At 42.6% G+C, this 27622-nt stretch overlaps 1 protein-coding gene across 1 annotated transcript in view; it reads right to left on the bottom strand.

The window, feature by feature from the left end:
- DISP2 (dispatched RND transporter family member 2) overlaps positions 1–27622 on the bottom strand; it is a 65508-nt gene that overhangs the window by 2040 nt on the left and 35846 nt on the right. Inside the window, 6 exon segments of the mRNA XM_029597443.1 lie at positions 1–1437; positions 1959–2056; positions 10439–10539; positions 10754–10869; positions 11552–11675; positions 20518–20547. Coding sequence (XP_029453303.1) covers positions 1–1437; positions 1959–2056; positions 10439–10539; positions 10754–10869; positions 11552–11675; positions 20518–20547 — 1906 coding nt within the window.

The following is a 27622-nucleotide window of genomic DNA, read 5'->3' as shown; positions in this document are numbered from 1 at the left end:
TCCATTACTCTTGGGGTTAAAATGGTCCCCGTTGTCTATTGGCATAATGCCCCAGACCAGCACGATTGGCATGTGCTGTCCTTCCCCATGCTCATGCCTTTCAAACATGAACTGGTGACAGTATTCTGCATCATATCGCTCAAAGGGGTGGCTTAAGCGAAATACTTGCACTGATGACATCTCTGAAGTTGGCAGTTTCAGTTTAGGATTAAAACAGGCAATATAGGCACCTCCTATTGCTAAGGCTGCAAACCAGCAGATCCAAATATATCGAAACTTAATGACACCACATGGAAGGAGCTTCTCAAATAAAAGTTTTGAGGTTTCAGACAAGGTGCTTCGCAGGGCCCTAACTCTTTGATAAAAGGACAGAATGAATCTCTTGTGTCCATTACTATTCCAGTAGTCTTCTGGCTTATACATGCAGTTATTTGCTATGTAACGTTCATAAAGCACCACAGCAGCTGGAAGCCAAGTCATCATGAATGCCAAGTTGACTAACACAGAGGTGCCCATGTAAATGGCAAAGCAGCGAACAGCGGTGATGTTACTCATGTAGCTGGCAAAGAATGCTGCTCCAGTTGTGAAGCAAGACACCAACATTAGATATGCAAAATGGTGCATGGTTTGACTTACCCACTGCAGCAGCCCTGCTGTTGGGTTCTGAATCTTACTGAAATTCCATAGGTCACAAAAGACAAAGGTGTGATTGGCACAAATACTGCTAAGAACAACTATTGCTGTCAGATTTACAAAAGGAAAAAATGTAAATCTAAAAGCCACCTTATACAAGAAGAAAGAAATCATCAAAGAGCTGGTGATAGCCATCATAGCCATAAAAGTGATGAAAACAGAACGTAAATAAAAAGACATGCTTAAAAAAATGGCTAATATTGCCAACACGGGATACACAGTATCCAAGATGAGATAGTGCTGGAACAATTTCTGTTTAAGACCAAGGTCCATCCCAGTAATTGATGTGTAATTGTCAACGAGATCCCAGGATTCTAAATTGTCCCGGTAGATGTCCATCATAGATGCTCCTTTTTTGGTAGGTAAAAACAGCAGGCTGTATTTCAGTGATGGCACCTGATAGTTTGTAGTCTGCGGGCTGAGAAAGTCTTTGTCAACCAGGTAATGAAGGAGCTGATAAATGGCACTGAAGCGAGTGCACCTTTCAGGGACTTTGGCACATTGTGAATGCTTCTCCCTCTCAGTCCTTGGACCTATACAGGAAGGAATGAGCATGCCTCGGTGATAGTCTGGTGCACAGGAGCGAAGAAGTGCCAAGGAATGGGTAATGTCTGCCTGAGTAATCTCAAGACATGACGACCTGTTGTAAAGAGCAGCAATGTAGTTTCCCAGCGACCAACTTGGGCAGCATTCACTGGCATCAGTACGTTCACAGAGATCTGCAAAACTGGCATGGGAGCGGATCTAGGAAACAATAACGGTGTAACACAAAATTAGAGCTACTTGTAAATCATAAAGCATTTTCCTTTACCTTGCCTTCTGTTTGTCTGAAAAAGAGGAGGCATTTGAGGGGAGGGACAAGGCATGAACTAAGAGAATTGGCATGTGTTGTCCTCTCCATGCTCCTCATCAGTCTTTGAAATATGAACTGGTGACAGTATTCTGTATCAAATTGCTCAAAGAGGTGGCTTAAGTTCCCTTCTCTTGATTACTGTTTGCGGGGGATTTCTAGGAAACCACCTCAATCACTGGATACTCTTCTGTTATCTTTCTAATGCTGCAATAAATAATGCCAATCAGTTATTAAGATTTTCTTCCTCATCTTACTAATCTTGCTTTAAAAATATTAAACAGGAAGATACTGCAGAACCCTATGCTGTCAGCATAGAAGGAACAGATCCAAAGCATCTATTGTTCCAAGCTGACCTGAAATAATGCTGTCAAACTACACATTAGATCTCTCAATTTCAAAATGATGTACTGACCTTGACTTGTTCTATTCGGCACATTGAATGGATTGCTTGCAGGTTCCACAGACTTCCAGCTGTTTTGGACATGAATATGAGCTGTGAATAGCTCTTTCCTAGAACACAATGTAGTTAACCAGTGAGAACAAACCATTGATGCACCTTACAGCAGACTGTATTATACCCTCTAATGCAAAATGCTACAGTTTTAAGTAGGTGAAATGAGGATGCAAAGTTAATCGCTCATGTCAGAGGACAGGCAGAACTTAATAGATATAGTATAGTTTGATGCATTTTAGAAATAAATATTTAAGAAATCAGAAGAATATTGGTTACCGTTGGGAAAGGCTAAATCATACCAACATGTTCTTTCTAATGGCACTTCCAAAATGTTCTCGTATTAGTTACTGATTCTCTATGGCACTTCCAGTATAGGTAGAGCTGGAGGATATGATAATTAGAGGAATTCAATTCACCCACAATAATTTAGGCCTTCGGTGCCCGAATAATGGTTTTTTTTTCTAAATATCTACCATTGCTAATCAGTACAATTTCAAATTCTCAAAAAAGTTATTTAGAGTGGCCCAAAAATATTCAAGGCATGCAGAAGATAGAAGCTGTTTATCGGCTCTTCCATTATTGAATTCCATACCACCTCTGCACCCAGCCACAAATGGCTATTCACCCACCTAGCTATATTGCTTTTATTTGCCTCCCTGAGACCTCTACTCTAAAATTATTTACTCCAACTTAGAGCAGGCATAAGACCAAGCAGTCTCCCATTTTGCCTATGTAACTCTTGTTCTTTCTATAAGAGGAAATATTTATTTTATTCTTTTCTTTTTCTCCATGGAAAATCATGGAAGCCAATAAATGCTACACAATTATTTTTCTGCTGGAATAGTAAAAAAAATGAAGCACAGGAAAAAGTTGCACAAAAGTCCTGTTTGGTATCATTTCTCATCACTTTTAAATAGATTCCATTGCAATGGCTGCACCCAGTATTGGTCTGAGAAGACCAGGTGGAGAAAGTGGGGTGGTTTTTATTTTGTTGTATTTTGTTTTTTTTGTTTCGTTTTTTTGCTCTTGCGTTAGTAATATCATATTGTTTTAATGTCATATTGTTATACTGTATCTCCCACCTGAGTTCATTGTAAACCGGCATGATGTGCTTCACGAATGTCGGTAAATAAAAGTTAATAAATAAATAAAATAAATAGCTAAAACACATCTTATGCTCCATTCTCACAAATAACGGCAGCCTGTAGAACAAAGGTACAAGAGTACATCTACTCTTTTATGCATATTGCAGGAGACACCAAGCATTTTGCAGCAGAATATTTTATCCCAAGGCATATTTAGGGAAGCCCAAGAGTACTTTTACCCAGACTGAGAGGGTAATTTTAGTCAGCCAATTTATCTGGGTAAATAGCTTTGAAAATTGTCCTCATACTGTGTACTGGGAGAGACAGCTCCTGAGAGAAAGTAGAAGGAGGTAATATGACTCCAATGAGCAGCTCTTGCCTCCCACCAGCAGAGGATCTCAGTGGGCCCCTTTGGACTATCTTTTCAGTCCCAGTTCCAAAACCTATACTTCCTATGGGCAGTCATCTTGTTCCTATTTGGATACAGTTATATTCCAGGCTCACATAATGCACTTTGCCAAAGCTTGGTCCTTTATTTGGTTCTACACTTAAGCCCTATTCTTGATCCTGCTTTATTGTCCTATGTTTCTTGTTCATGTTTGTTCTTTGATTGCTTTATGAATCCAGTGTTCCTGTTTTGTCCTAGTTTGCTTTATATATCCACTTCTTCTGTAGTGGTCCTACATTGCTTTTTTTAGATGCCTTCATGTCTCCAGGTTTTCCTTCGGTGGTCTTGCCTTCCTTCTGTGGACACCTTAACATCTCCAGGTTTGGGTTCTACATTATCTTAGTGTGTGCCTTGTGTTTCCTGTTGTTATTGTCCAAGTCCTGCTGACTGCCAGTATCTGAGTGCCCAACCCAAGGGGAATGTAGGCATTGCAAGCACAAGTTGCTTGCCCCTGCTTGTTTGAACCTGCCAGTCTCGCCCTGACTGCTCTTGGCTTTAGGGATCACATCACTACCTGATTATGCTGTCACATGTATATAATTATTCTTGCTAATTACATAAGAACATAAGAAGTTGACATACTGGGTCAGACTAAGGATCCATCAAGCCCAGCATCCTGTTTCCAACAATGGCCAATCCAGGATACAAGTACCTGGCAAGTACCCAAATATTAAATAGATCATATGCTACTAATGCCAGTAATAAGCAGTGGTTATTCCCTAACTGCCTTAAACACATCCTCTGGCAATGAATTCCAGATCTTAATTGTGAGTTGAGTGAAAAAGAATTTTCTCCAATTTATTTTAAATGTGCTACTTGCTAACTTCGTGGACTGCTCCCATTCTAGTCCTTTCATAATTGTCACAGTTGTGAGCCTTTAAGTTGTGGCATGGTTGACACAGCCTAGTAGGCGAACCAACTAGGCCCATGCCAACAGCTGGCAGACCCGCCCTTGCTGAGACAGAAGGAGGAGCTTCACCTGTAACAGCCCCGTTCCACACAGCTTGAACCTTTGGGTTCCAGGAGCCAGCAGGGCTTCGAAGAATGTCCCTCAAGGACCGGTCAGAGAGTCTGGGACAAATAAGGGCTGGCAGCAAGCAGATAATATGCAGATTCTGTCCAGGGGTCAAGGCAGGCAGCGAGAAGACAAATCCAAGCCAAGGGTCAGGGAAGGCAGCGGGCAAAGAGAAAGGTCGAGGTCCATAGCAGAGGTCAGTACCAGAGAATCAGGCCAAGACAAACAAGGCACTAGAGGACAAGGTGCACTAGGCATGACAAGGGAGACTGGCAAGGCAATTGTACAGACAAGAAAAGGACCAGGGCAAGGCAAGTGTACAGACAAGAAAAGGACCAGGGCAAGGCAAAGGCAGGAGGTAGAGAGACAAGGCAGTGCAAGTCACAAGGCAAGGCAAACAAGGAGACGCGAAGAGCAACACACACAACAGGCTACGCAAGAGACCTGTTGCTGAGGCAAGGATCCAGAAATCAGACCGGGTTTAAGTGCGGTGAAAGGACTGATATCATGAGGAGGTACCAAGAGCTGATTCTTGCCATGGGGCCTTTAAGAGGGGAGCTGGTGCATGAGTGTGCGCCTTACAAAATGGCATGGTATGGTCAGAGGCCTAAGTGATGTGGCGTTCCTACAAGGCAATATTCTAGGTGGCGTAGGGGCAGATTGGCAACATCCAGAGTGAGTGAGGCCAGTCGCAGGGCCATCCTATGACTGGCCAAAAGTTACAGTTATTTTGGAGACATCCATTATATCCCCTTTTGCCATCTCTTCTCCACGCTGAACAGGCCTAACCCTTTTAGCCTTTCCTCACAGGGCAGCCATTCCATCCCCTTTATCATATTGGTTGCCCTTCTCTATACCTTCTCTAATGCATCTATATCTTTTTTGAGATGTGGCGACCAGAATTGAACACAGTACTCAAGGTGCAGTCTCACCATGGAGTAAAACAGAGGCATTTTGAGATTCTCCATATTATTCACCATTCCCTTCCTAATAATTCCTAACATTCTGTTTGCTTTTTTGACTACCACAGCCCACTTAGCCAATGATTTCAATGTATTTTCCACAATGATGCCTAGTAACTCTTAACATGAAACCTAACATCTTGTAACTACAGCATGGGTTATTTTTCTCTCTATGCATCACCTAGCACTTGTCCCCATTAAATTTCATCTGCCATTTGGACACCTATCTTCCAGTCTCACAGGATCTACTGCAATTCATCACTATCCGCTTGTGATTTAACAACTCTGAATAATTTTGTATCATCTGCAGATTTGATCACTTCACTCTCATTCCCCTTTCCAGATTATTTATAAATATATTAAAAAGTACCGTCCAAGTACAGATCCCTGAGGCACTCTACCTCTCTCCACTGAGAAAACTGTCCATTTAATCCTACTCTGTTTTCTGTCTTTTAACTAGTTTATAAACCATAAAAGTACATTGCCTCCTATTCTATGACTTTTTAATTTTCTTAGAAGTCTCTCATGGGTGACTCTGCCAAATGCCTTCTGAAAATCCAAATACACTACCAGCTCACCTTTATCCACATGGTTATTAACCTCTTCAAAACAAAAGGTCAAAGATTTGTGAGGCAATACTTCCCTTGGGTAAATCCATGCTGACTGTGTCCCAATAAACCATGTCTATCGCTATGATCTGTGATTTTGCTCTTTAGAATAGTTTTCTCGATTTTCCCCAGCACTGAAGTCAGGCTCACCAGTCTATAGTTTCCTGGATCACCCCAGAGCCCTTTTTAAATATTGGGGTTACATTGGCCACTTTCCAGTCTTCAGGTACAATGGACAATTTTAATGATAGGTTACAAATTACTAGTAATAGATCTGAAATTTTATTTTTTAGTTCTTTCCGAACCCTGGGGTATATACCATCTGGTCCAGGTGATTTGTAACTCTTCAGTTTGTCAATCTGGCCTACTTCATCTTCCAGGTTCACCGTGATTTGGTTCAGTTCATCTGAATAATCACCCTTGAAAACCATCTCTGGAATTGGTATCTCCCCAACATCTTCATTTATAAACAATGAAGCAAAGAATATATTTAGTCTTTCCATAATGGCCTTATCTTCCCTAAGTGCCCCTTTAACCCCTTGATTATCTAATGGTCCAACTGACTCCTTTGCAGTCTTCCTGCTTCGGATATATTTTTAAACATTTTTATTATGAGTTTTTGTTTCTACAGCCAGTTTCTTTGGAAATTCTCTCTTAAACTGTCTTATCAATGTTTTACATTTAACTAACAACCAATGCTTATACTTTTTCCTATTTTCTTCACATGGATCTTTCTTCCAGTTTTTGAAGGAAGCTTCATTGGCTACAATAGCCTTTTTCACTTCACCTTTTAACTAAGCTGGCAACAGTTTGGCCTTTCTTCCACTTTTCTTAATGTTTGGAATACATTTGGAATGCGCTTCTAGGATGGTATTTTTAAAGAATGTCACGCCTGTTGTATGCTCTTAACCTTTTTAGCTGCATCTTTCAGTTTTTTCTATCTTCCTCATGTTATCAAAGTCTCCCTTTTAGTGCTAGAGCTATAAATTTATTTATTGTTCTCCTGCCAGTCATTAATTTGCATCTGATCATGTTATGATCATTATTGCCAAGTGGCCCCACCACTATTATCTCTTTCACCAAATCCTGCATTCCCTAAATTAGATCTAAAATAGCTCCCTTTCTTGTCAGTTCCTGAACTAATTGCTCCATGAAGCAGTCATTTATTCCATCCAGGAACTTTACGTCTCTAGCAGGTTCTGATATTACATTCACACAGTCAATACTGGGGTAACTGAAATCTCCTGTTATTACTGCATTGCCAAATTGGTTAGCTTCTCTTATTTTCTTAGCATTTCATCATCCGTCTTTTTTTGGCCAAGTGGATGGTAGTATATTCTTATCGCTATACTCTTCCTCAATACATATGGGATTTCTACCCATAAAGATTCTACTGTGCATTTAGTCTCTTCCAGGATCTTTATCCTGTTGGACTCTGTCATCCCGAACATAAAGCACCACTCCACCCCCATGTTGATCCATCCTATCATTGCAGTATAATTTGTACCCTGGTATAGCATTGTCCCATTAGTTACCCTCCTTCCACCAGGTCTCTGAGATGCCAATTATGTCTGTTGGTCTCAGATGGCTTCGACCTCTATGCCTCACCTTTTTGTCTGCTCTCCCCGTTAGCTTTGGGAAGATGGCTACCACAGCATCTGCATGCCGCTCTCTCTGGTGTCCCCCAGAACGGCAATGGCAAGGCTATCTGCCATGTTTCTCCTGAGGGCCTCCTAGGGTGGATGCGCTCGCGCACGCCACCCATGTCTTTATCCACGTCATGGCGGGAACCTCGGGGGCGTCCCCCTCGAGTGACATCAAGCCATCCGGGTATTTAGCCTGCCCTTCATTTGATAACAATTTGAGTTAGCAAGGATTGGATACGCCTCCGGTCTAAGCTACTTTGCCACTTCCGTGCTGCCGCTGGAAGCTCTCTCTGCCCTTCGGGGTATTTCATCTAATCTGGGTACCTGCTCCTCGGGGGCCCTTTGCTTTCTTTCAGGTGCCTATCTGGGATACCAGGTACGCGCTCCTCGAGGGCCTGCTCTCCCTGCCTTGGTGCCTGCATTCCAACTACTTCTGCTTGCTGGGATTTCCAACAATACAGCTACCAACTTAGTGAGTAATCTAACCTTTGTCAGTCTGTCTCAGCTACAGCTCAGCACTGGGAACCTGCATCCGGAACTCCCTATACTACCATATGCTGCTAACATCTACCATTGTGAGATGGGTCTCCTCTGCCGAGGGTCCCTGGACTGCTCCTACTGGATCACCTCTGGTGGTATCATCCAGCTGTATAATAAAAGACAAATCTTCTGTGTTTGCGTGTCTCGAGTCTAGCCTAATACTGTGGTTCCTCACGGGGCTCCTGCCTGTGGGAGTGACCATCACCCCAGTACCCAAGAATCCACTCCAGCACCTCAAAACCATAACAATGTCTACCTCTTCATTCAGTGCTATACACTCTCATTCTCCCATCTTACTTCCTAGACTTCTGGCATTAGCATATAGACATTTCAAAGTATGGTTTTTGTTTCTATTAACAACCTGTTTTTCAGTTGATAGGGATAATTTGTAATCTTTAACTCAGGTGGTTCTTTACTAATTGGCCCATGGACTACTTTTGCAGGAGCCTCTGTTGGAATGCCCTAACTCTCCTGTTTTGTTTAGTATCCTTTGAAGATACCTACCTCTGAATCATGCGCTGATGAGCGACTGTCTGTTTTCCTCCTTATTCTAGTTTAAAAGCTGCTTCATCACCTTTTACCTCCATGTCTTATTAGATATGACTTGTCTTGTCGGATGTAATCCTATTCTTTGTTTTAGGTACTATCCAAAGGGAGTAGTGTGAGAAAGAGAAGAAGTGTCTAATTCGGCTTAACTTAGTTACGCCCTAAGGGAAGTGAAGAGAGACGGCCAAGAGAGAGAGGAAGTTCCTACTTAGGCCTGAATTAGTTAGATCCAGTTGAGTTAAGCCCAGCCCTGCTACACCCAACTTAATTAGGCCCAGCTTTGCTAGGTCCAGTTTAGTTAGGCCCAGCTCAGCTACAGTCCACCCAAAGTCAGTAGTTTGAGAACAGCGAAAGAGAGTGGCAGCACCTAGTTAGGCCCAGCTTAGTTAAGCTCAGCTAGGCCAGCTCTGCTATTCCCAGGTTAGGCTTAATTAGGTCCCTTCAGAACAGAGTGGTGTGAATAGAGAGAGAGAGGAGCCCCACTTCGTTAGGTCCCATCCAAGGGGAGTGGTGTGGAAAAAGATATCAAGAAAGAAAGATGGCTATAAAATGTAGATTGGATTACTCTTATGGTGACATATAAGCAGGTTGGCAACTTTAATTATATGTAAGATTTTAGGGTTAAAACAAATAATTACCCACAAATTAGAATTCCAGAATAGGGTTAAATTTATGAAGCCTGAATTCAAGATGTACAGTATTTTGAAGACAGTTATTTTTCTCCTGAATCCTTCACTATATCCTTCTGTAGGAAAGGGTGAATGTCATCCAATTTTACAAAAGCAAACACTTTTGTTAACAAAACATATAAAAACATTGGGGTCTATTTCCTGCAGCTATGTGGGTCAGAAGGTTAGCCAGAGAGCTTTATCTGGCTAATTAGTAGGGTATATTCAGCAGCACAATTCCCGTTGAATACACCAGGCTATCTATAGGACAGGTCTGTAGTCTGACCAAAGTTAGAGAAATAAATTTTCTGGCTAATTCTGAATATCAGCTGCTCCTCCCTGGAACATCCTCCTAGTTACTAGCTAAATTCTAGCCAGATAACTAGTCGACTAAGTGGCTGAATATTTCATTTTTGCCATTTAGATGGATAGCTTTTAAATTATTTATCTAAATATCTTTAGAATATCAACCTTTTCGTGACTCAATAAACCTAGAATTTGCTTAGCATTCACTGTCTTGCTGACCCAAAACTGTGAAAAAAGTACATTAGAAATACAGAGGGTTGTCTTTTTTTTTTTTTCTTACCTGTGGGAACCAAAGGGGGTGAAACACAATATTTTCCAAACAGGTTACTCTTTTCATTTTGCATTCCAGAAATCAGTATTTCCACTTACAGTCTTGCTAATAGAAGGTTGTATACTTCAGGCTATGGGGGTATGACTGTGTACCAAACCCAATATTTATTTGGTTGAAAGTTTTGGTATTTGTCTTTGGGTAGATTATAGTCAATCGTGATCCAAATGTACTAATAACAATTCAGGGAAATTGTGGCTAAAATAAATAGTCCCTAATATGATCTTTTGGCTCTTCCCATGCCATCCACATCTTCTTCAGTAGATCAATACTGGGTGCTACTCACCTGGAGGACCACAAAAGGAACCATCTTTCCCAAGATCCTGTTCTACCATTCTGCGGGTACGTGGTTTTTCTGTTCTGCTGCTATGGTCAATGTCATTATAGCTGAAATTAAATCAGAATTCTTATTAAATGAAAATGTGGGATAAATATGCTGATGTAGATAGGCAGAGAGATGAGACTTCCAAAAAGTTCTGCTGTGCCTCATTGAGTCCATTGTGAAATAATTCCAACATATTACATTTGCAGTTCTCCCAATAAAAAAGAATTAGCAATGATATCTGATTCACAAATTGCATATAGCAGCCAATCACCGTACCTACTCTTTTCAATATAAGAATAAAGGGACAAAGTCTTCTTATAACCAGTGTGACTCTGTATATTCTTCCAGACAACCAGCTTTCTTCCAATGTCTGTGTCCCGGGGCTCAAAGCCCTGTAATCAACCATAAGTTATTATTAGTTTATTAGACATGACATTCTTAACATTAACTCTATCCGCACCTTTCCTTTGTTGAATATGAACTGTGTCTCTTCTGAGAACTTGGGGAAAGGAGACATTGCCTCAACTATTCGAGTCTACAACCTACTCAAAATGTGGCCAAGTAGAATTTGTCAAGCTGCTTATATATAGGACTAAAACATCCCCAAAAATGTGCAAAATAAAACCATTAGTGTTGTCACTAAGTATCTATGAAGATCGTAATTCCTCAAGCAGAGCACTGATAACATCAACACAGATGAAGCCTATTGTGAGTTCTTATGCATGGACTTGCTAACATGTTAACTATTGTCCTTTTCTGTTATTACATGCTATTGGAGTCTCCATAGGTGGAGTCGGAGATTGCAGCCTGTCTGAGGGCATATTTACCAGAGTAGTCCCACAGTACTGCAAGCCAGTGGATATTCTTGGTCTACACACTGTGTTTTGATATTCCCATGAATTAAGAAAAATCTCTCTCCTGGAAATGTGTGGGAGCAGTGGGGCAGATGGGATGTAAAAGAGGTCTTTTATTTCATAACTGAATAGAAAGAAGAAGCTGTCATTATTTATTGTAGAACTTCTTCCTGGATTTAGTAGTTTCACAGATCTCTACCTCCCACCTTAATGAACTCACCAATAGAGGCTCAGAAAAATCTGGCAGGTGCCCAACCAACAATCCAGACAGAGTACACACTAGGACCATCATGGAGCAAACCACCAAGACAGCTACAGGCCAATCGGCAATCACCTGGGAGTAACTGCAGTCAAATAAAGAAAAGTCTCTTGTTATTTTTCTTTACAATTTATTAGGGTTAGGGTTAGGGTAAGGAAAAACAATATATGACAAAAAAATTGACATAGCATATACTTCCATAGATAAAAAGTGCAATATAAACAACATATATAATCAAACACAATCAAGTGAAATTCAATACTACTCAAAGGGATTTAACAAAATTCCCCCACCCCAATATATCTACTGGATAAGGGAGCCCTGACCGACGTGCCGCAAATGCGGAGTAGAGCATGCGCGGGCGAGCACGTCGGCCAGAGTGCCCGAAAAAAAATGGCGCTGGGTCGCTAGGAGCAGCAGCAGTGGCGGCGTGCGCGAGGGAGGGTGGCTGGGTTTTTAGGTGCGGGGAGAGTTGCTCTCCCCCTCCCCCTGAGCTTCCGGTTCCACCTGCCGGCCTGGCGCCACCTCTGCCCGAGCCACTTTCCTGCTGGCGAGCACATCGGCCAGAGTGCCCGAAAAAAAAAAATGGCACTGGGTTGCTAGGAGCGGCGGCGGCGTGCGCGAGGAAGGGTGGCTGGGTTTTTAGGCTGTGGATGAGCTGAAAGGGGAGGGGAATGAGAGAGGGGGTGTGAGTGAGGGGAGGGAGGAGAGAGTGGGGAGGGAGGGAGGAGAAGGAGAGGGGGAGGGGGGAGAATAGAGGGGGAAGGTGAGAGGGAGGGAGAATAGAGGGGAGAGGTGGGAGGGAGGGAGGAGAGAGTGAGGGGAGAGGTGGGAGGGAGGGAGGAGAGAGTGAGGGGAGGGGGGAGGGAGACTAGGGGGAGGGAGTGGGAAGGAAATGGACCGAAAATCTTTTTTTAAATGTAGCCCGTTGTTACGGGCTTAATGGCTAGTATATATATATCTACAGTGGTAGACAACATCATATTCATCCACCCTCCCTCCAATCCCACCTGTCCTCAAAACTCAACTGAAAAAGTATATGCATACTATTCACGAGTGCCACAAGAACAGGCATGGAAAGAGATGCAGGCATACATACTCAGTTGTTTAGTTTTCCCTTAAGGAAATCTAACACAGGGTCCACATCTTCTTAACCACCTGGTATTTACATCTGAATTTAGCAGACAAAAGTTCCATTTCCAATTCCCTCCCAACTTCCCCGTACCAATCTTTGCCTGAGGGCGGTTGAATTTTCTTCCAAAATTGCAATACCTCTCTTCTACCAACAGCCAAGAGTTTCAAAATAATTTGAGTCATCAAATCCATATTTAATTTAGGAGGCCAAAAAAGAAATATTCAAATATCATCAGGTAAGTGTATCTTAAAAAGAGATGACAGAGCTTCCTAAATTAGTGCTTGTAACAGAGTGACCCTGTTTTCCTCCCTTTTGTGTGTGCGAGACCAGGCAGGGAGCCTGGTCCACCTTAAATCCCACAGAGGGAGAAAGCTCTGTGGGCAGGACCTAGCTGGGGCTGGGATAAGAGTGCAAGCCCAGCTGTGTTAAGGAGGCCCCTATGCCTCCAGGAGGAAGGCAGCTCCTGTACAGTACTCTGTCCAAACCAGAAGGAAGTGAATGTACACTGACCAGAAGCAAGGCAGACTACAGCCCCTGTGTGTACAAGTGACTACTGCTAAGGTAGGCAGTCCATTGTGAAAGTATTGTGTTTGTTTAATAAAGTTTTATCTGCACCAGAAAGGCTGGAATTAGTGTGGCTTTCGGTCTCCAGGCAGGGAAACACCCCTTGGTCTCCCACAGTGCCCAAAAATCTTTAAGAACTGGGCAAGAAAACAATATATGGGAAAGAGTTCGCTAAATACCACACATACTCCAGCAAAGATCCGATCTGAAATTATCCATAGCCTTCAAATGAAAAGGAGTAAAATAAGCTCTCAATAGTATTCTGTATTGTTGCTCCATGATATCCAGTGAACAAGAACATTTCCAAGGTTCTGACAAAATAGAATCCCAGGCCTCGTGTCTCATCTCTTGACTCAGTTCCTTATCCCAAACTTGTATCGCTTTAGGCGGGCTATAGTTTTAGCCCATTGGAGAGCTCTAGCAGGCATGAATGTGGGTCGAATGCACGCAACGCTTATTTTAAAAAGGTGTCACATATGCGCATGTGCTAGCAAGAAAAAAGAAAGGGGACAGAAAAGGAGCGGGCCCTGGGTATTCTGGGGCAGGGCTTAACCGTTATGCAGGTAAAGCCGTATTTTAAAACCGGCAGCCGCGGCGTGAGGCAGGCTGTTAGCCACATATATTTACTGGAGATCTGCAGAAATCGCTTTTTAGGCCTAACATGTCAAGGTGAGGGGTCTGGGTCAACTGGGGGAGTGCAAGCCGAAGAAGCAGAGAGGTCTGGATGACCTTGAGAGAGACCGAGCAAACTGGTGGACTATTTGGTAAAACTGGGAATGTCCTTCACACGAGCATGTTTTAAAATCTGCTTACCTGCGCACATTAAAGCCGACAAAGTCCTAAGAAGATACGCAAAGTACATTTGCTCGAATAATGGTTTAAAATTAGGAGCACACATAAGTGCGCTAGGTGTATTTTAAATAGGATACGCGTACAATTTAAAATTACAGCGCATGTGTGCTCATAAACCCATATGTGCATAGATGGGTGTACGCATGCTCATTTAAAATCTTCCTTTATAAATTTTACTAACCCGCCCTTTTGGATTTTTATTAAGAAAAGTCATCCTTTCCATCATTGTAAGGCCTCTAGTCAGAGCCGCTTGCACCAGAGATGTGGTCACTCCAGCTCTCAGTTGGAAAAATGCAAAAAGGTGAAAGGATTCTAAATTACATATAGTTTGAAACTCCACCCATTTACAAAAGGTTTCCTGCATAAACAACTGAGAGAGGAACTTTAAGGATGAGTCCCAAAGCAAATAACAAGCAGCTGGAGACAAAATTTGTTATATATATCTCCTCACAGCCTAAAATAGGGGAAATCTCCAGCAGGCGATTCCCACCCGCAGGCTTCCACTAGGTCCACCATACCCTGGTAGCAATCACAGAACCAAAGGATTTGTGAGAGGGACCATGCACCCAGGGGAATCGGCCCTTCCTTTTGCCTAGCTCTTTCAGCTCAGTCTCTATCCAGCGTTGACAAGTTCCTGGAGAATTCCACTGAGCAAGTATATTAAACAGGGTTGCCTTATCAGAAAAGTTTGGAAAATTAATAGCCCCTTCAATTTTACCCTGCTATAAGACATGTAAACTGATATGCGCCACTCTGCCCCCTCATACAGTAACAAATTCACCACTATCTTATTCAAAGCATGAAAACATGGAGAAGGCATGGTAGCCAGTTCATAAGAATCACATTAACTTTACCCAGTCAGCTCAGCGATAACCTTTTCCATGTTAGCACATCATCTTAAACAGCCTCAGCAAGGAGCGATAATTGAATTAATATAGATCCCGCAAATTAGCAGACAAACCCCTAGATACCTAAAAGCAGTAATATTTCATTTAAATGGACAAAAAAGCTCTTTTGAAAGATTAGAGAAAGACAGTGCAGGTAAAGGCAGAAGTTCAGATTTTTGGATATTAATCTTTATAGCCCAAAAATTCACCATAAGCCCCCAAAATGTTGAATATAGCCAGAATGGAGGTTTCCAGTTCAGGTGCATGGACCAGGACATCATCAGCGTATTTGTACTACCGATATATTCAGCCAAGGCAAAAAGAAAAGGTGATAGGGGACATTCCCTGTCTAGTGCCTCTGAATAAAGGAAACCCAGCAGTGGTTGTTTATTTATATTTATACAGTTTTCTATACCGTTGCACAGAAAAAAAATCTATCTCCATGGTTTACAATAAATTATATTAAAAGAAAAATAGATAAAATACCTAATATTCACAAAATTATCCGATATACATTATCAAAAGCAAGATAAACTAGAACTTCTGCTCTGGGGGAATAATACAACACTTTAACCCATGATTTAAAATTAGCCCCAAAGCCAAAGTCCCCCAAAATTTCTTCCAAAAAAAATTCATTCCACCCTATCAAAAGCTTTTTCTACATCCAGTGACAATATGGCCAAATCCCTTAAAATCAATAATTGGCAGGGTTCTCATAACATTTGTCACTGGATCTTCTCCCCAAAATAAAACCTGTCTGATCCCTATGTATCAAGAACTCCATCAGCCTATCTGACCTAATAGCCAATATTTTAGCAAATATTTTATTTATCTGTGTTAAGCAGGAAGATAGGTCTATACAAGGCACGATCATCCTTACATTTCCCATTAGCAGAAACATATAGGGCCAGATTTTGTAACCTATGTACAGGCATAGATTTGTGTGCGCAACTCGGCGCTCACAAATCTACGCCCGATTTTATAACATGCGTGTGCAGCCGCGGGCATGTTATAAAATCCGGGGTCGGCGCGCAAGGGGATGCACACTTGTGCACCTTGTGCACGCCAAGCCCTAGGGGAGCCCCGATGGCTTTCCCAGTTCTCTCTGCCCCCCCCCACCTTCCCCTATATAACCTGCCCCCAGCCCTATCTAGATCCCCCCCCCCCCCCCCGAGTGCCGGCACGTGATTCCCAGGCCCAGCGGCAGTGGCGAGGACTCTGGCCATGCCCCCGCCCCTCCCCGCCCCCGCCCATTTTTTCAAGCCCCGGGACATACTTGCGTCCCGGGGCTTGCGCGCGTCGCCGAGCCTATGCAAAATAGGCTCGGCGCGCACAGGAGGGGTTTTAAAAGGTTACGCGTGTATATTACATGCGTATCCCTTTTAAAATCCACCCCATGGGGTCTGGGGTAAAACATTTTGAAACAGCCTAGCCAATACAGAGGCAAACTGTTCAGCAAATTTCTTATAATATTCTATACTAAACCCATCCTTACCACTTTCTTTCCCACTCTTCATCACCTTGAAAGCAATAATTGTCGCATCCAAATGCCTCCTTATTGTTCTCTGAAGTTTAGGAAAGTGAATAGGTTCTAAAAACTTCTAATTTTTTGCACATCCTTACCTGCTTGGGCAGTGTATAACATCTGTTAAAAAAAATGTTAAAAGCATCTGCAATGGCCATAGGAGAATCAACCACCTTCCCATTTACTTTAATCTATGAATCACTCTTTTAACCTTCCTCCCTCTTAACTGCCGCGCAATGGGGTACATTTTCAAAAACAGCGCACGCGCGTACTTTTGTTCACACACCACGCGCGAACAAAAGTATGCTGGATTTTATAAGATACGCACGTATCTTATAAAATCCGGGGTCGGCGCGCGCAAGGGGGTGCACATTTGTGCAACCTGCGCGTGCCGAGCCTGGCGTGCGCTGCCTGTTCCCTCCGAGGCCACTCCGAAATCGGAGTGGCCTCGGAGGGAACTTTCCTTCCGCCTCCCCTCACCTTCCCCTCCCTTCCCCACCCCCCCGGCCCTATCTAAACCCCCCCTACCGTTGTCGGCAGATTTACGCCTAACCGAGGCAAATGTAAATCTGCACGCGCCAGTGGGCTGCTGGCGCGCCATCTCCCGACCCAGGGGCTGGTCTGGAGGCCTCGGCCACGCCCCAGGACTGTGCCCTTGGTATGGATCCTGGAATGACTGACTGGGTTAGAAACTGGCTAAGGAGGAGGCAACAAAGGGTAGTGGTAAATAGCGTTTTCTCTGAGGAGGGTTTTTTTTTTACTAGTGGTGTGCCTCAGGATCAGTCCTTGGACTGGTTCTTTTCAACATTTTTGTGAGTGACATAATGGAAGGGTTGTCTGGAATAGTCTGTCTTTTTGATGATGATACCAAAATCTGTAACAGAGTGGACAGCCAGAAAGGAATGGAAAACATGAGGAAGGATCTAGCGAAGCTAAAGGAATGGGCTACAGTCTGGCAGATAAGATTTAATGCTAAAAAATACAGAGTAACCCAGGCTTTTCTTGGAGACGGGTGCAGTGGAAGGCATGGATCTTCCCTTACTTCTCTTTATGCTTCTGGCTTCCCCAAGAGTTCGTAGTGCGATGAGATCCTGTGCCATCATTGACATACCATAAAGACCTGGTGTACCGTAAAGACCTGTAAGCACTTACAAATACCAACGAGCCTCCACTCTCCATTGGAAGTATTAAAAAATAATCCAACTGTGTCAACTGCTACCTTCCGTGCAGATCTCTCTGAATGAGACACACAGGGATTGTGTTTTATCGGGTAATTAAGGGACGAACAGGAATGGGTCTCGTTTAATGATCTTAGAGTTGGACATGATTTGGCAGAAGAGTCAAGGGAAGTGCATGCTAGAATCCAAACACAGTTGGCCAGGGAGGAGGGGGTGTTGTGGACAAGCAGGGAGCCCATGCAGGTTGAGAAGATGCTGATAGGAGCGGAAATATTGTGTAAAATAATATCTCCTTTATAGACGGCTATCACACTGTCGTATGAGGATAAAGAACCCCTCGCTGCTTTAATAGATAAATGGAAAACTGACTTGAGCTTACAGCTAACAGAATGGGACATACGAAGAAATGTGCATGAGGCATTTATTTGTAGCAGGAGAATGGAATTAATATATAAATTGGTTTGGACACCCCATGTTCTATACTGCCTTCTCACCTCAAGTGTCTGGAATGTCTTGGAGGGGGCGTGGCAAGCTGGGAACATACATGCACCTGTGGTGGACTTGTAGACTATTGTCTGAATTTTGGGGAAAGGTGTAGACCGCAGTTGGATGAATGGTAGGTGGCAGGTTACGCCTCACGCCCATATTATGTTTGTTAGGGCTTAGGTCTGACCTAGTCCTTGGGAAAGATTTACATAAACTGCGTATTTTACTGTTGCAACTTACTGGAAGTCGGTGCCTGCTCTGGCCCAGTGGTTTGCTCAGATTCATGACATTGCTTTGTTAGAGAAACTTACATACATACTGAAAAAGAAGAGGAACATTTATGATAGAGTAAGGGGCCCCTATTGGAAGTAATGGGGGGGAGGGGGGGAGGGGCAACTTACTGTGGTGCGTTGATGGTTGGTTTGCGCTTTTTTAATATAAGGGACTGATTTTTCAGGAATTGTATAGGATGTTTGGTTCAGGTCATGGACCTTTCTGTTGTGTAACGACAATCTGGAGTCTACACTTGTTGAATGTTTGTCTACTGTTTAAATAATAAGTTAAAAAAAAATCAGTCATGGATTTAGAATGCAAAAACCCAAGGGAAAGGTAGAGTGTTAGAGGTGAAATACTTCTAAGCACAGAGGAAAAGCAGGATCTGGGGCAAATTGCTTCTGATGATCTTCGTTTGAGTGTCTTATTGCACAAGGAGTCCTTGAGCCAGTACATAACAAGATGGGCAATACCAATTGTATCATTTCTCAAGCCAAATAGTGATGTGAGAATCAGAGGAGATTATAAAGGCAGAGTTAACAAAGCTTCCACACAGTACCCCTATGACTGATGTAAATCAAACTATTCAGCACAACCCATGCAAAGCATGCATATTATTGAGAGGTGGTTCAATTTTTATATTGATTTTTATAATCTCTGTGAGGGCAAGAAATTCCTGATAGCTGTAGATTCCTATTCAAAACAGGTTTAAATGAGTAAACATATCACAAATGTCTGCTGCAACAATCACTGCCCTTCAACAGCTATTTGCAACTCATGGAATACCAGACATCTTTGAGACAGAATAATTCAAGAGTTTTGCAAAAAACTAAGTTACTCCTAGCAGTCCTCAAGTAATGGACATTTTGAAAGAATGGTACAAACAGGCAAATATGCTTTAAGAAGGATGAGTGAAGGTGATTGGTTGACAAGACTTGCTAGGTTAATTCTTGTTCAGTAAGTCACTTCATGTCCAACTATTGGAATCAATCCAGCTAAGCTGCATATGGGACATTGCTCAAGACCGCTCTTGACCGTTTCAACCCTAAGTGAGGACTTACAGCAGAAGCATAAACAGGCTCTGGACTCTTCCATATTATTATCATCCTTCATGCCTCAAGATCTTGTTTCTGCAAAAAAGTAAGGAGCCGGTCCAAAATGGATTCTTGATACAGTTACTGATGATATTATTGCCTAAAGAGTGTGAACCACAAATGAAGAAGGCTGCCATTGCTGTTTTGACCAGTTATGAAGATATTCATCCGCAAGGGTAACAAATGTAGAAGAATTTCAGGGAAAGCTTTTCCTCTAGTTGTACCTACAGTTCTGGGCACCCAGGATTATGTTAAACCTCCTCCTGCAGAAGACCATCAGGTCTCAACAGATGCAGGCACATGTCTCTTTACAACGCAGTGCATAGCGTCTACAATGCGGTAGAATACTGCAGCCAAGAGGATGGATGATTACTTCAGCTGAGAAGGTTGTGGTGTTGTATAGAGGGTGACTCTGTTCTGTTTTTATAAGTTTTGATAACTTGTTGGTTCTTTTAGTTACTTTCCATTCAGTTTCTGTGTATGCTTTCTGGGTTGCTTGCTGCTGAAGCAAATACACAATTGTGTGATACCACTGTCAGTCTCTTGATCCAGCACAATTCCCCCCTCCATACCCAACACTGGTCATCCTTCTTCAGCAGCAAACATGTCATGGTATTAGACAGCCGAGAAAAACAGATCCTTAGAAGGGAAGAGTGAACAAAGCATGGGTTCTGCTCTGGTAAGGTTTCATAGGTTAGTAAACTAATGACACTGCTTTTTCTAGAGAGCTATTTAAAATGTCACACAAACAAAGGGCATTGATAGCCAGGAAATGTGAGTCTTTAAGTACAGCTCTGTTAAAGTTATAGCTATGCCCATTTAATGTTTAGCTAAGAATATCCTGTACAACAAAATGTGACTCAAGGCAGCAGAGTGCCAGTGTGAGATAATTACATATTGCAAGGCAAGGACAGGCAGCATTATTAAACATACCTTTTTGGCATCTTGAAAGCTTTGTCATGCCTGCAAGGATACAAAGAAAGTCATTTAATTATTGTTTTAATTTCTGCTGCATGCTGCACTGTTAAATTTGGCAGTGCCTATGGTGAGAGCCAAGTAGCACTACCCATCCCAATTATCTTTTATTTTATAGTTACAAGGGAGGAAAAGTTCCCTTTTTTTCAGGGACAGCCTGTTCCCTGTTTATGTATTCAGCCTAGCATGAAAAAATTAGCTTTAGTACCTATAGGACAGTCAAATGTATTCTAGCTGAGAGCACACTGTGTCTTTATCACAGAGTCCAAGTCCCTTGCAGCAGCAGCAGCAGCAATATATTACAAACACATTTAATTTTAACCCCCCACTATCAATTAAGAAAGGGATGTAATATATCTGTTCACAAAAATCTTTAAACCACTTAACAGAGCACCACCCTGAGATTTTCATTGCAGCAGCAGCAACAGTGGCAGTGGTGGCATAAGGACAGACAGAGATGTGCACCTTCGTGGTCTCCTTGCTGCCCCTCCTCCCTGTGGTAGGCCCTTCCTGCTTAGAAAGAAAACTAATGAGAAGGAGGCTGGGTAGCACATGAGGACCGTGACTGCATGTTTCTCTGCCTATCCTAATGCTGCTGCTGTGGCTGCTGCCCCAAGAGAAGGTGCAGTCAGGTACACGGCCACCTGTAGTCCCAGTGTTCGGGTCCCGGCTGACCTATCTGGGACTGCAATCGACAGGTATGAAAGGATGAGAGTGAAAGAAAGGTCCAGAGAGAGGAGGAGGCGGCTTTAGAAGGAGCATGAGAGAGGGACATCATTAGCGATGAGCATATGGGGCCTGTGCCCTGAGTTGTCTTTGAGGGGCCCGAAGGCCCAGGTATCCTCTTCAGGCTGTCCCCGCCAGCAGCCCTGCAGTTTGAACTGCGCCAATTACAACAGGAAGTAAAGAGAAGTCAGCGTCTGTATGAGGAAGCTGAAGGTTTATGGTGTTGAGCCGGAACACGGATGGAGCTAGTTAAGGGGGAGCAGGCAAGGAGCAGGAGCAAACGTCAAGCTCTGGAAGGTGAGAGCAGGGCTCTATTATAATATTGACTTGGGGATGGGATAGGATACATTGGAAGTAGGGAGAAGAGTGGGGATTCCCAGATGGATAAGGAGAATGGGTGTGGGTGTGTAGACAGGGAGGGAGGAAGACAGGGAATAGGGATCCTAGATTGGTGGGTAGGGGAAGAATAGTGGGCCTCCCAGACTGGGTGCAGGGAACAGGACTCCCAGGATGGAAGGAGAGAGCAGGCAGTCAGAGATTTGTGGGTGAGTGGGAATGTGGGGAATAGGTTGAGAGCAGAAACTCAGATATTGAGTGGTGGGAGAGTGTGGGATGGGTGGGAAGAATGGAGATTTTGAAGACTGAGCAGGGAATGTGGGCCAGCAGGGACTCAGCAGTTGGGTTGGAGGTATAAGTGTAGGTGTGTTAGATGGGCTGGGAAGTATAACAAGATGTGATAAGAGTCATGAGAAAATGGGCTAAATGGTTGGGAAGGGTTCAAAATCAAGTGTGAAGGACCTAGAAGGCTGGGGAGTGGGTGAGAGGCAGTGGAAAGACATGCTTGGGTGGGGGGTTTGAGACAGAGGGAAAGGATGAGTCTGTGAAGGGTTTGAGATAGTGAAAATGAGAGGAGGAGGTGAGAGCTGGGTAGGCAATAAGAGACAGAAGAAAGGGTTGGAGGAAAGGGAGAAGATGAGTGAAACAAGAAACTGGGGCTAATGGGGGGATGAGAGGCAGAGGACAGTAGGGCTAAGGAAGGACTGAGTACAGAGTTAGAAATGGAGGAATAGGTATTTGGTGAAAGACAAGAGGGGGAAACAACTGAGAAAGGAATTTGAACAAAGGAGGGAATGGAAAGACTATAGATGGGGTGAGAAAGCAGGGAGATGAGCTGGAGTGGGAGATGGAAAGATGACGGGTAGATGAGGAGAAAAAAGGGAGATTGAAGACAACATGGACACTGTAGGCCCAACCCCAGCACAGCACATAACTTGCCTGCCTCTTACCCCCCACCCTCCCCAACTGCATCCTAACACCAGCAACAATCTTTGTGGAAGAATTCTGGCCTCAGCCTTATTTATAATCAAAAGCAAAGATATAATACATCTTATACATTCTAACTAACTTTCCAAGGTTTGGCTTATACAAAGATAACATTTCATCATACTAATCAGTTATCCTAATTTGTTGCTTGCAGCTGGCACGGGTGCCTGGTTGCAATTGACTTGCCCAAAAGACCTGGCCACTATGAGGAGTGCATAACCTGCCCTCAATTACTTCAAACACCTTGTGCGCATAGACTGCCTAACCAACCTAGCTGTTTTCTCGCTTGGCATATTACCTTGTGAACAGCTTGCCAGACCCACCAAACTGCATTTTCACTTGATTCATCCTGAACCGCATAATGCAACTTCTCCTTTGCCCCCAATTTGGCAAGAATTTAAAGTCCTGATTTGTTCCTTTACATTTGTCCATCTTGCTACAATTATGCTGAATCTGGAATCTGTGAAAAACTCCCGCCAACAGATGGGACAGCACCCTTGCTTGTCCTAGAACCCCCACGAGCTGCAGTAAATTCCTTATATGTAAAGCTGCCTGTACTGCATCCTGATATGTGCACACTAGTATATCTATTCTTATGTCAAGAGGTGGACAATCTAAAGAAATCAGCTCATGTCTCAACACCAAACCTCCTGAAAAGGAAACAAACTTGGAAATTTCCCAGTTGACTCTCTTTCTCTTGGTCTCGATATTCTTTATCTCCATGTCTGATCGCCATGCTCTCATTGGGATGACATCAGACCACATAATTTGTGACCTGGAGAATAATGTTGCTATCTGTGCTATATCTCAACCCCTTTTCGGTCCATCAGATCGTTGCCCCACCATGTGTTTTAATATAGCCAGTGGCTATAGTAATACACAGATAGCAACGATCTGAGCTTCATGCATTAATATCGGGAGCAACTGATCCAATTTCATGCTGCAAAAACCCATCCACTGAATCCTAATGCCGCAAATCTCAAATGCTTCCCCTGCAACCTTTCTAATGCTCTCTTTCTTCCTTGCCTTGAAAACATATGAGTAATTGCATATCTTAATGTATCTCAACTGGCCTAGAACACAAACCAACAGATTTAGTTAACTACTGGCCTTAACCCCCTTTCTTGCCCACACCCTACCCTCATCCTCCCCTGCAAATTAACCCATCACTACCTTCTGTGGTCTCACATAGCTTCCACATCTGTCTGACCTCCACCTCCTGATCTTTTTGAGCTTATCAAATGAGGCCCCCTCTTGTGCTGTGAACATTGCTGCATCAGTGCAAAAAGAGTGCATACCAAAGGTGTTGGGTCGAAGCCCACATGGAGTAAACATTTCTGTAGAACAGATGCGAAATTATAATCTGGAGAGGGCAGACACATCCCAGTGGACCAAAAAGGCCCTCCCTCTGGCCCTTCTAATCTGCGAGAAAGACTTTGTATTGGTCACGAGGCTATACCAATCACTTCCTGCAAATTAACCCACAAACTGCTACCCTCCTTGTTGGTCTTAGACATTCTGATCCTGATCTTAACCCACCCTTGTGTAACATTATGTCTTCTTCCTACAAACCCTCTTTTGCCCCATGTCACTTTATCAAAGGTTCTAACTCTCTAGCCTGCAAGGCTGAGAAAAGTGCTAGTGAAAAGGCTGTCCAAAATAATATCACTTCATAAGAGGAGAAAAACATACCCGTCGCAGCCCCCCCCAAAATGTTTGCTAAGATCTGGTGGACTATTTATTGGCTTACAATTATTCAGGTGCTTTGCTTGTCTTCCTTCCTTATTCCACACTTGGAGGAGCTTCTTCACCAGGAAAGATACCCTTGGATCAACCTATACCTGCAACTTGGTGAAGAAGGTGATGCCAGCTAAAGCTATCCTTGCTGCACCAAATGTAAGTCTTGATTCCTGAGCCATCATTAACAATTTTACTCTGAATGCCGCTCTATCAATTGTCTGAAAATAATGTGTGTAAACAAAATGAATGTTGTAAAGTTATGACCATCAAAATATACTTTGTGGATTGCATTCACTTGTAAATGATGTGTCCTAATCAATCGTATAGGATTTAACCATTACCAATGATACAATCCTATATGCTTGATTAGAACACAAATAATGACTAAAGATTAAATCTTATATGCTTGATTAGACAGAAGTAATGACAATGATTAAATCCTATACGCTGGATTAGGACACATGTCATTTACAAGTGAATGCAGTCCACAGCATATAATATGATAGTTATAACTTTACAATATTCATTTTGTTTACACACATTATTTTCACACAATTGATAGAGCAGCACTCAGAGTAAGATTCCTTTCTTTTGAGATACTTCTTAAATTGACTTGTGGGTTCTAACCTCCAGTAGCATCATTAAGAATTTGACTAGATGCTCCTCATGGATTGGTCCATCCCTGCCTGAACCTTCTTTTGCACAGAAGGACCAAAACAGCTGCCATCCTCTTCAATAAGCTTTCCAGGTGCTGGCTCCAAGGGCCTTCATTAAAAGACTCTCAACATCTTGTCCCCAAGGGCCCATTGTCTGGGTAGCATTTTTATTCCTTGCTTGTCTGATGTCAGTGCCAACATCCTGAAAACTGACCACTTACAAAGCATCACTTATTTCACTGTGAATGCCTGGGATATGCTTTGCCTTCATTGACAGATTCAAATGTTATGCATGCAGAACCACCATCCTCATTCACCTTGCTAAGTTTGGGCATTTTGCTGTTTTCTTGTTGATGCCTGATACTACTGCTGCATAGTCTGAGTGAAACAGCACCCTCTTGTTGGCTAGCCTTTTGCCTCACAACCCCAGTGCTACCAACATGTGAAACAACTCTAGGAAAACTATATTTTTTTTGTTTTGCCCGTCCTGCACCAACACTCAGGCCAGGGCTCTACACACCAACTACCTTGGAAAAAGATACCAAACCATGCCCACCTGAGGAATCAGAAAATAGCTCTAAGTTAGATATCGTGAATAGGATACAGAACAGTTACATGAAGACCCGAATTTTGAATTTCACAAATATGGATTTTGTAAAAAATGGGGATGTACCTGGAGAAAGAACTGGAAAACTGGGAGAAAATGGGTGAAGTGGAACAACAGTGGGCCAAATTACAAGTAGCTGTTACAAAGGTAACACATTTATATATTAGAAAAGTAAACAAGAGTAAGAAGAAAAAGAAACCAATATGGTTGTCTAAGGAGGTGTTGGAGTTATTTTTTGTTACTTTTGCTAAGGATGTATGTAGAGGTTAGGCTGTATGGATTCAGAGTTCTCAGCCAGACACAGACTAGTTTAAGGGCCACAGGCCAGCCTCTAAGTGAACTCATATTTACTATTTTGCACTGTGAAATGCTTACAAACAGGCCAAGAGTCTGTTTAATTAGTTATCCAGGTAGGTCTATGATGAGAAAGCAAGCAATTAACTTATACTAAAGCCTGAGAGAGAGTGAAGACCACACAGCTGTGCCTGAGATTGATAAGAACTTAGAGGGAGGGAACATTGCTGCTTTTCCCAAGCATTTAGTGTATAAGGAGAAATAACCGATAGAGAGAAGAGGAGAGCGTGCTTCTGGACGTGATAGCACAGTATGATCCTTTGGAAACATGTAAGCTTTTTATATATATGTAGCAATTGTTATTATAATATCTGCCATTACTACTTCTGTATGATCTGATTTTATTTGTTCTATCCTCCTATTGCTCAAATAAATTTACTTTCCTAAGTACCTGGAACCGTGATGCACTTAATCAAAGTGTGTGTGTGTGGCTATTTGTGTAGGGAATAAGCTCTTGGGTTCAAGCCCCCAGGTATAATCCCAGTAATTGTGTGTGTGCTTGTATTGGGTAAGCCCCAGTGTAGACCTCAGTGAGATTAGCCCCCCGGTCAGAGCCCCTGGGCAGAATGCACGGTCTGAACCCAGAACAGGAGGTGACTCAAAAAATAAAGGCAAAAAGAACAGTACTCAAGAAGTATAAAGAATCCCAAAAAAGGAACACAAAGAAGAAAATCTGTTAAAACTGAGGAAGACGAAGAAAGAAATCAAGCAAAAGGTCAAGCAGAAGAAAGGATTGCCAATAAGGTAAAGGGAGGTGAAAAAACATTTTTTAGATATATCAGAGAAAGAAGGGAGGCCTGTAGTGGTATAATGTGTAGAGAGAGACGAAGAAATGGTAGAAATATTAAACAAATACTTCAGTTTGGTGTTCACTAAAGAAGTTCCTGGCAAAGGACCATTGCTGATTGACAAGAATGTAGATGGTGAAGGGGTAGACAAAACTCCGTTTAGTGAAGAGATTGTATGGGAAGAGCTAGGTAAAGTGAAAGTGAATAAGGCAAACATTTGGAGATGCAAAAGAGAGTATTTTTAGCTGGACTGTAATGATTATCGCTGGATTTTACTGAACCTTTTATTATTGTGTTTTCTATGTTTTTTATATTTTATTTTATGTTTTAAGAAGTTATTTATTCATTTTATGTCGAAGGTGTATTTTCAATTATGTATTTTATACTGTATTTAAAATTTGTAATATTTTATTGCTGTAAACCGATGTGATTAATCCAGAACACCAATATATAAAACCAAATAAATAAATAAATACTGAGGGAGTTCAGAGATGTCCTGGTATGTCTGCTCAATGACATGTTCAATAGATCCCTGAAAATGGAAGTGGTGCTGTGGATTAGAGAAGAGTGGTGATGGTCCTGCTTCACAAGAGTGGTAGCAGAGAGGAGGCTGGAAATTACAGACTGGTTAGCCTCACCTCAGTGGTGGGAAAATTAATGGAGATGCTGCTGAAGGAAAGGATAGTGAACTATCTACAAACAGGTAGGATGAGGGAAACGAGGCGCCATGGATTCACCAAGGAAAGTCCTTTCAGACAAATCTAATAGATTTTTTTGATTGGGTGACTAGAGAATTGGATCAAGGAAGAGCACTCAATGAGATCTACTTGGATTTCAGCAAATCATTTGATATAGGGGAGGCTTGTGAA

Source organism: Rhinatrema bivittatum, chromosome 4 (assembly GCF_901001135.1).
Source record: "Rhinatrema bivittatum chromosome 4, aRhiBiv1.1, whole genome shotgun sequence".
Lineage (NCBI taxonomy): Eukaryota > Metazoa > Chordata > Amphibia > Gymnophiona > Rhinatrematidae > Rhinatrema > Rhinatrema bivittatum.
This window is presented reverse-complemented; position numbering and strand designations above follow the sequence as displayed.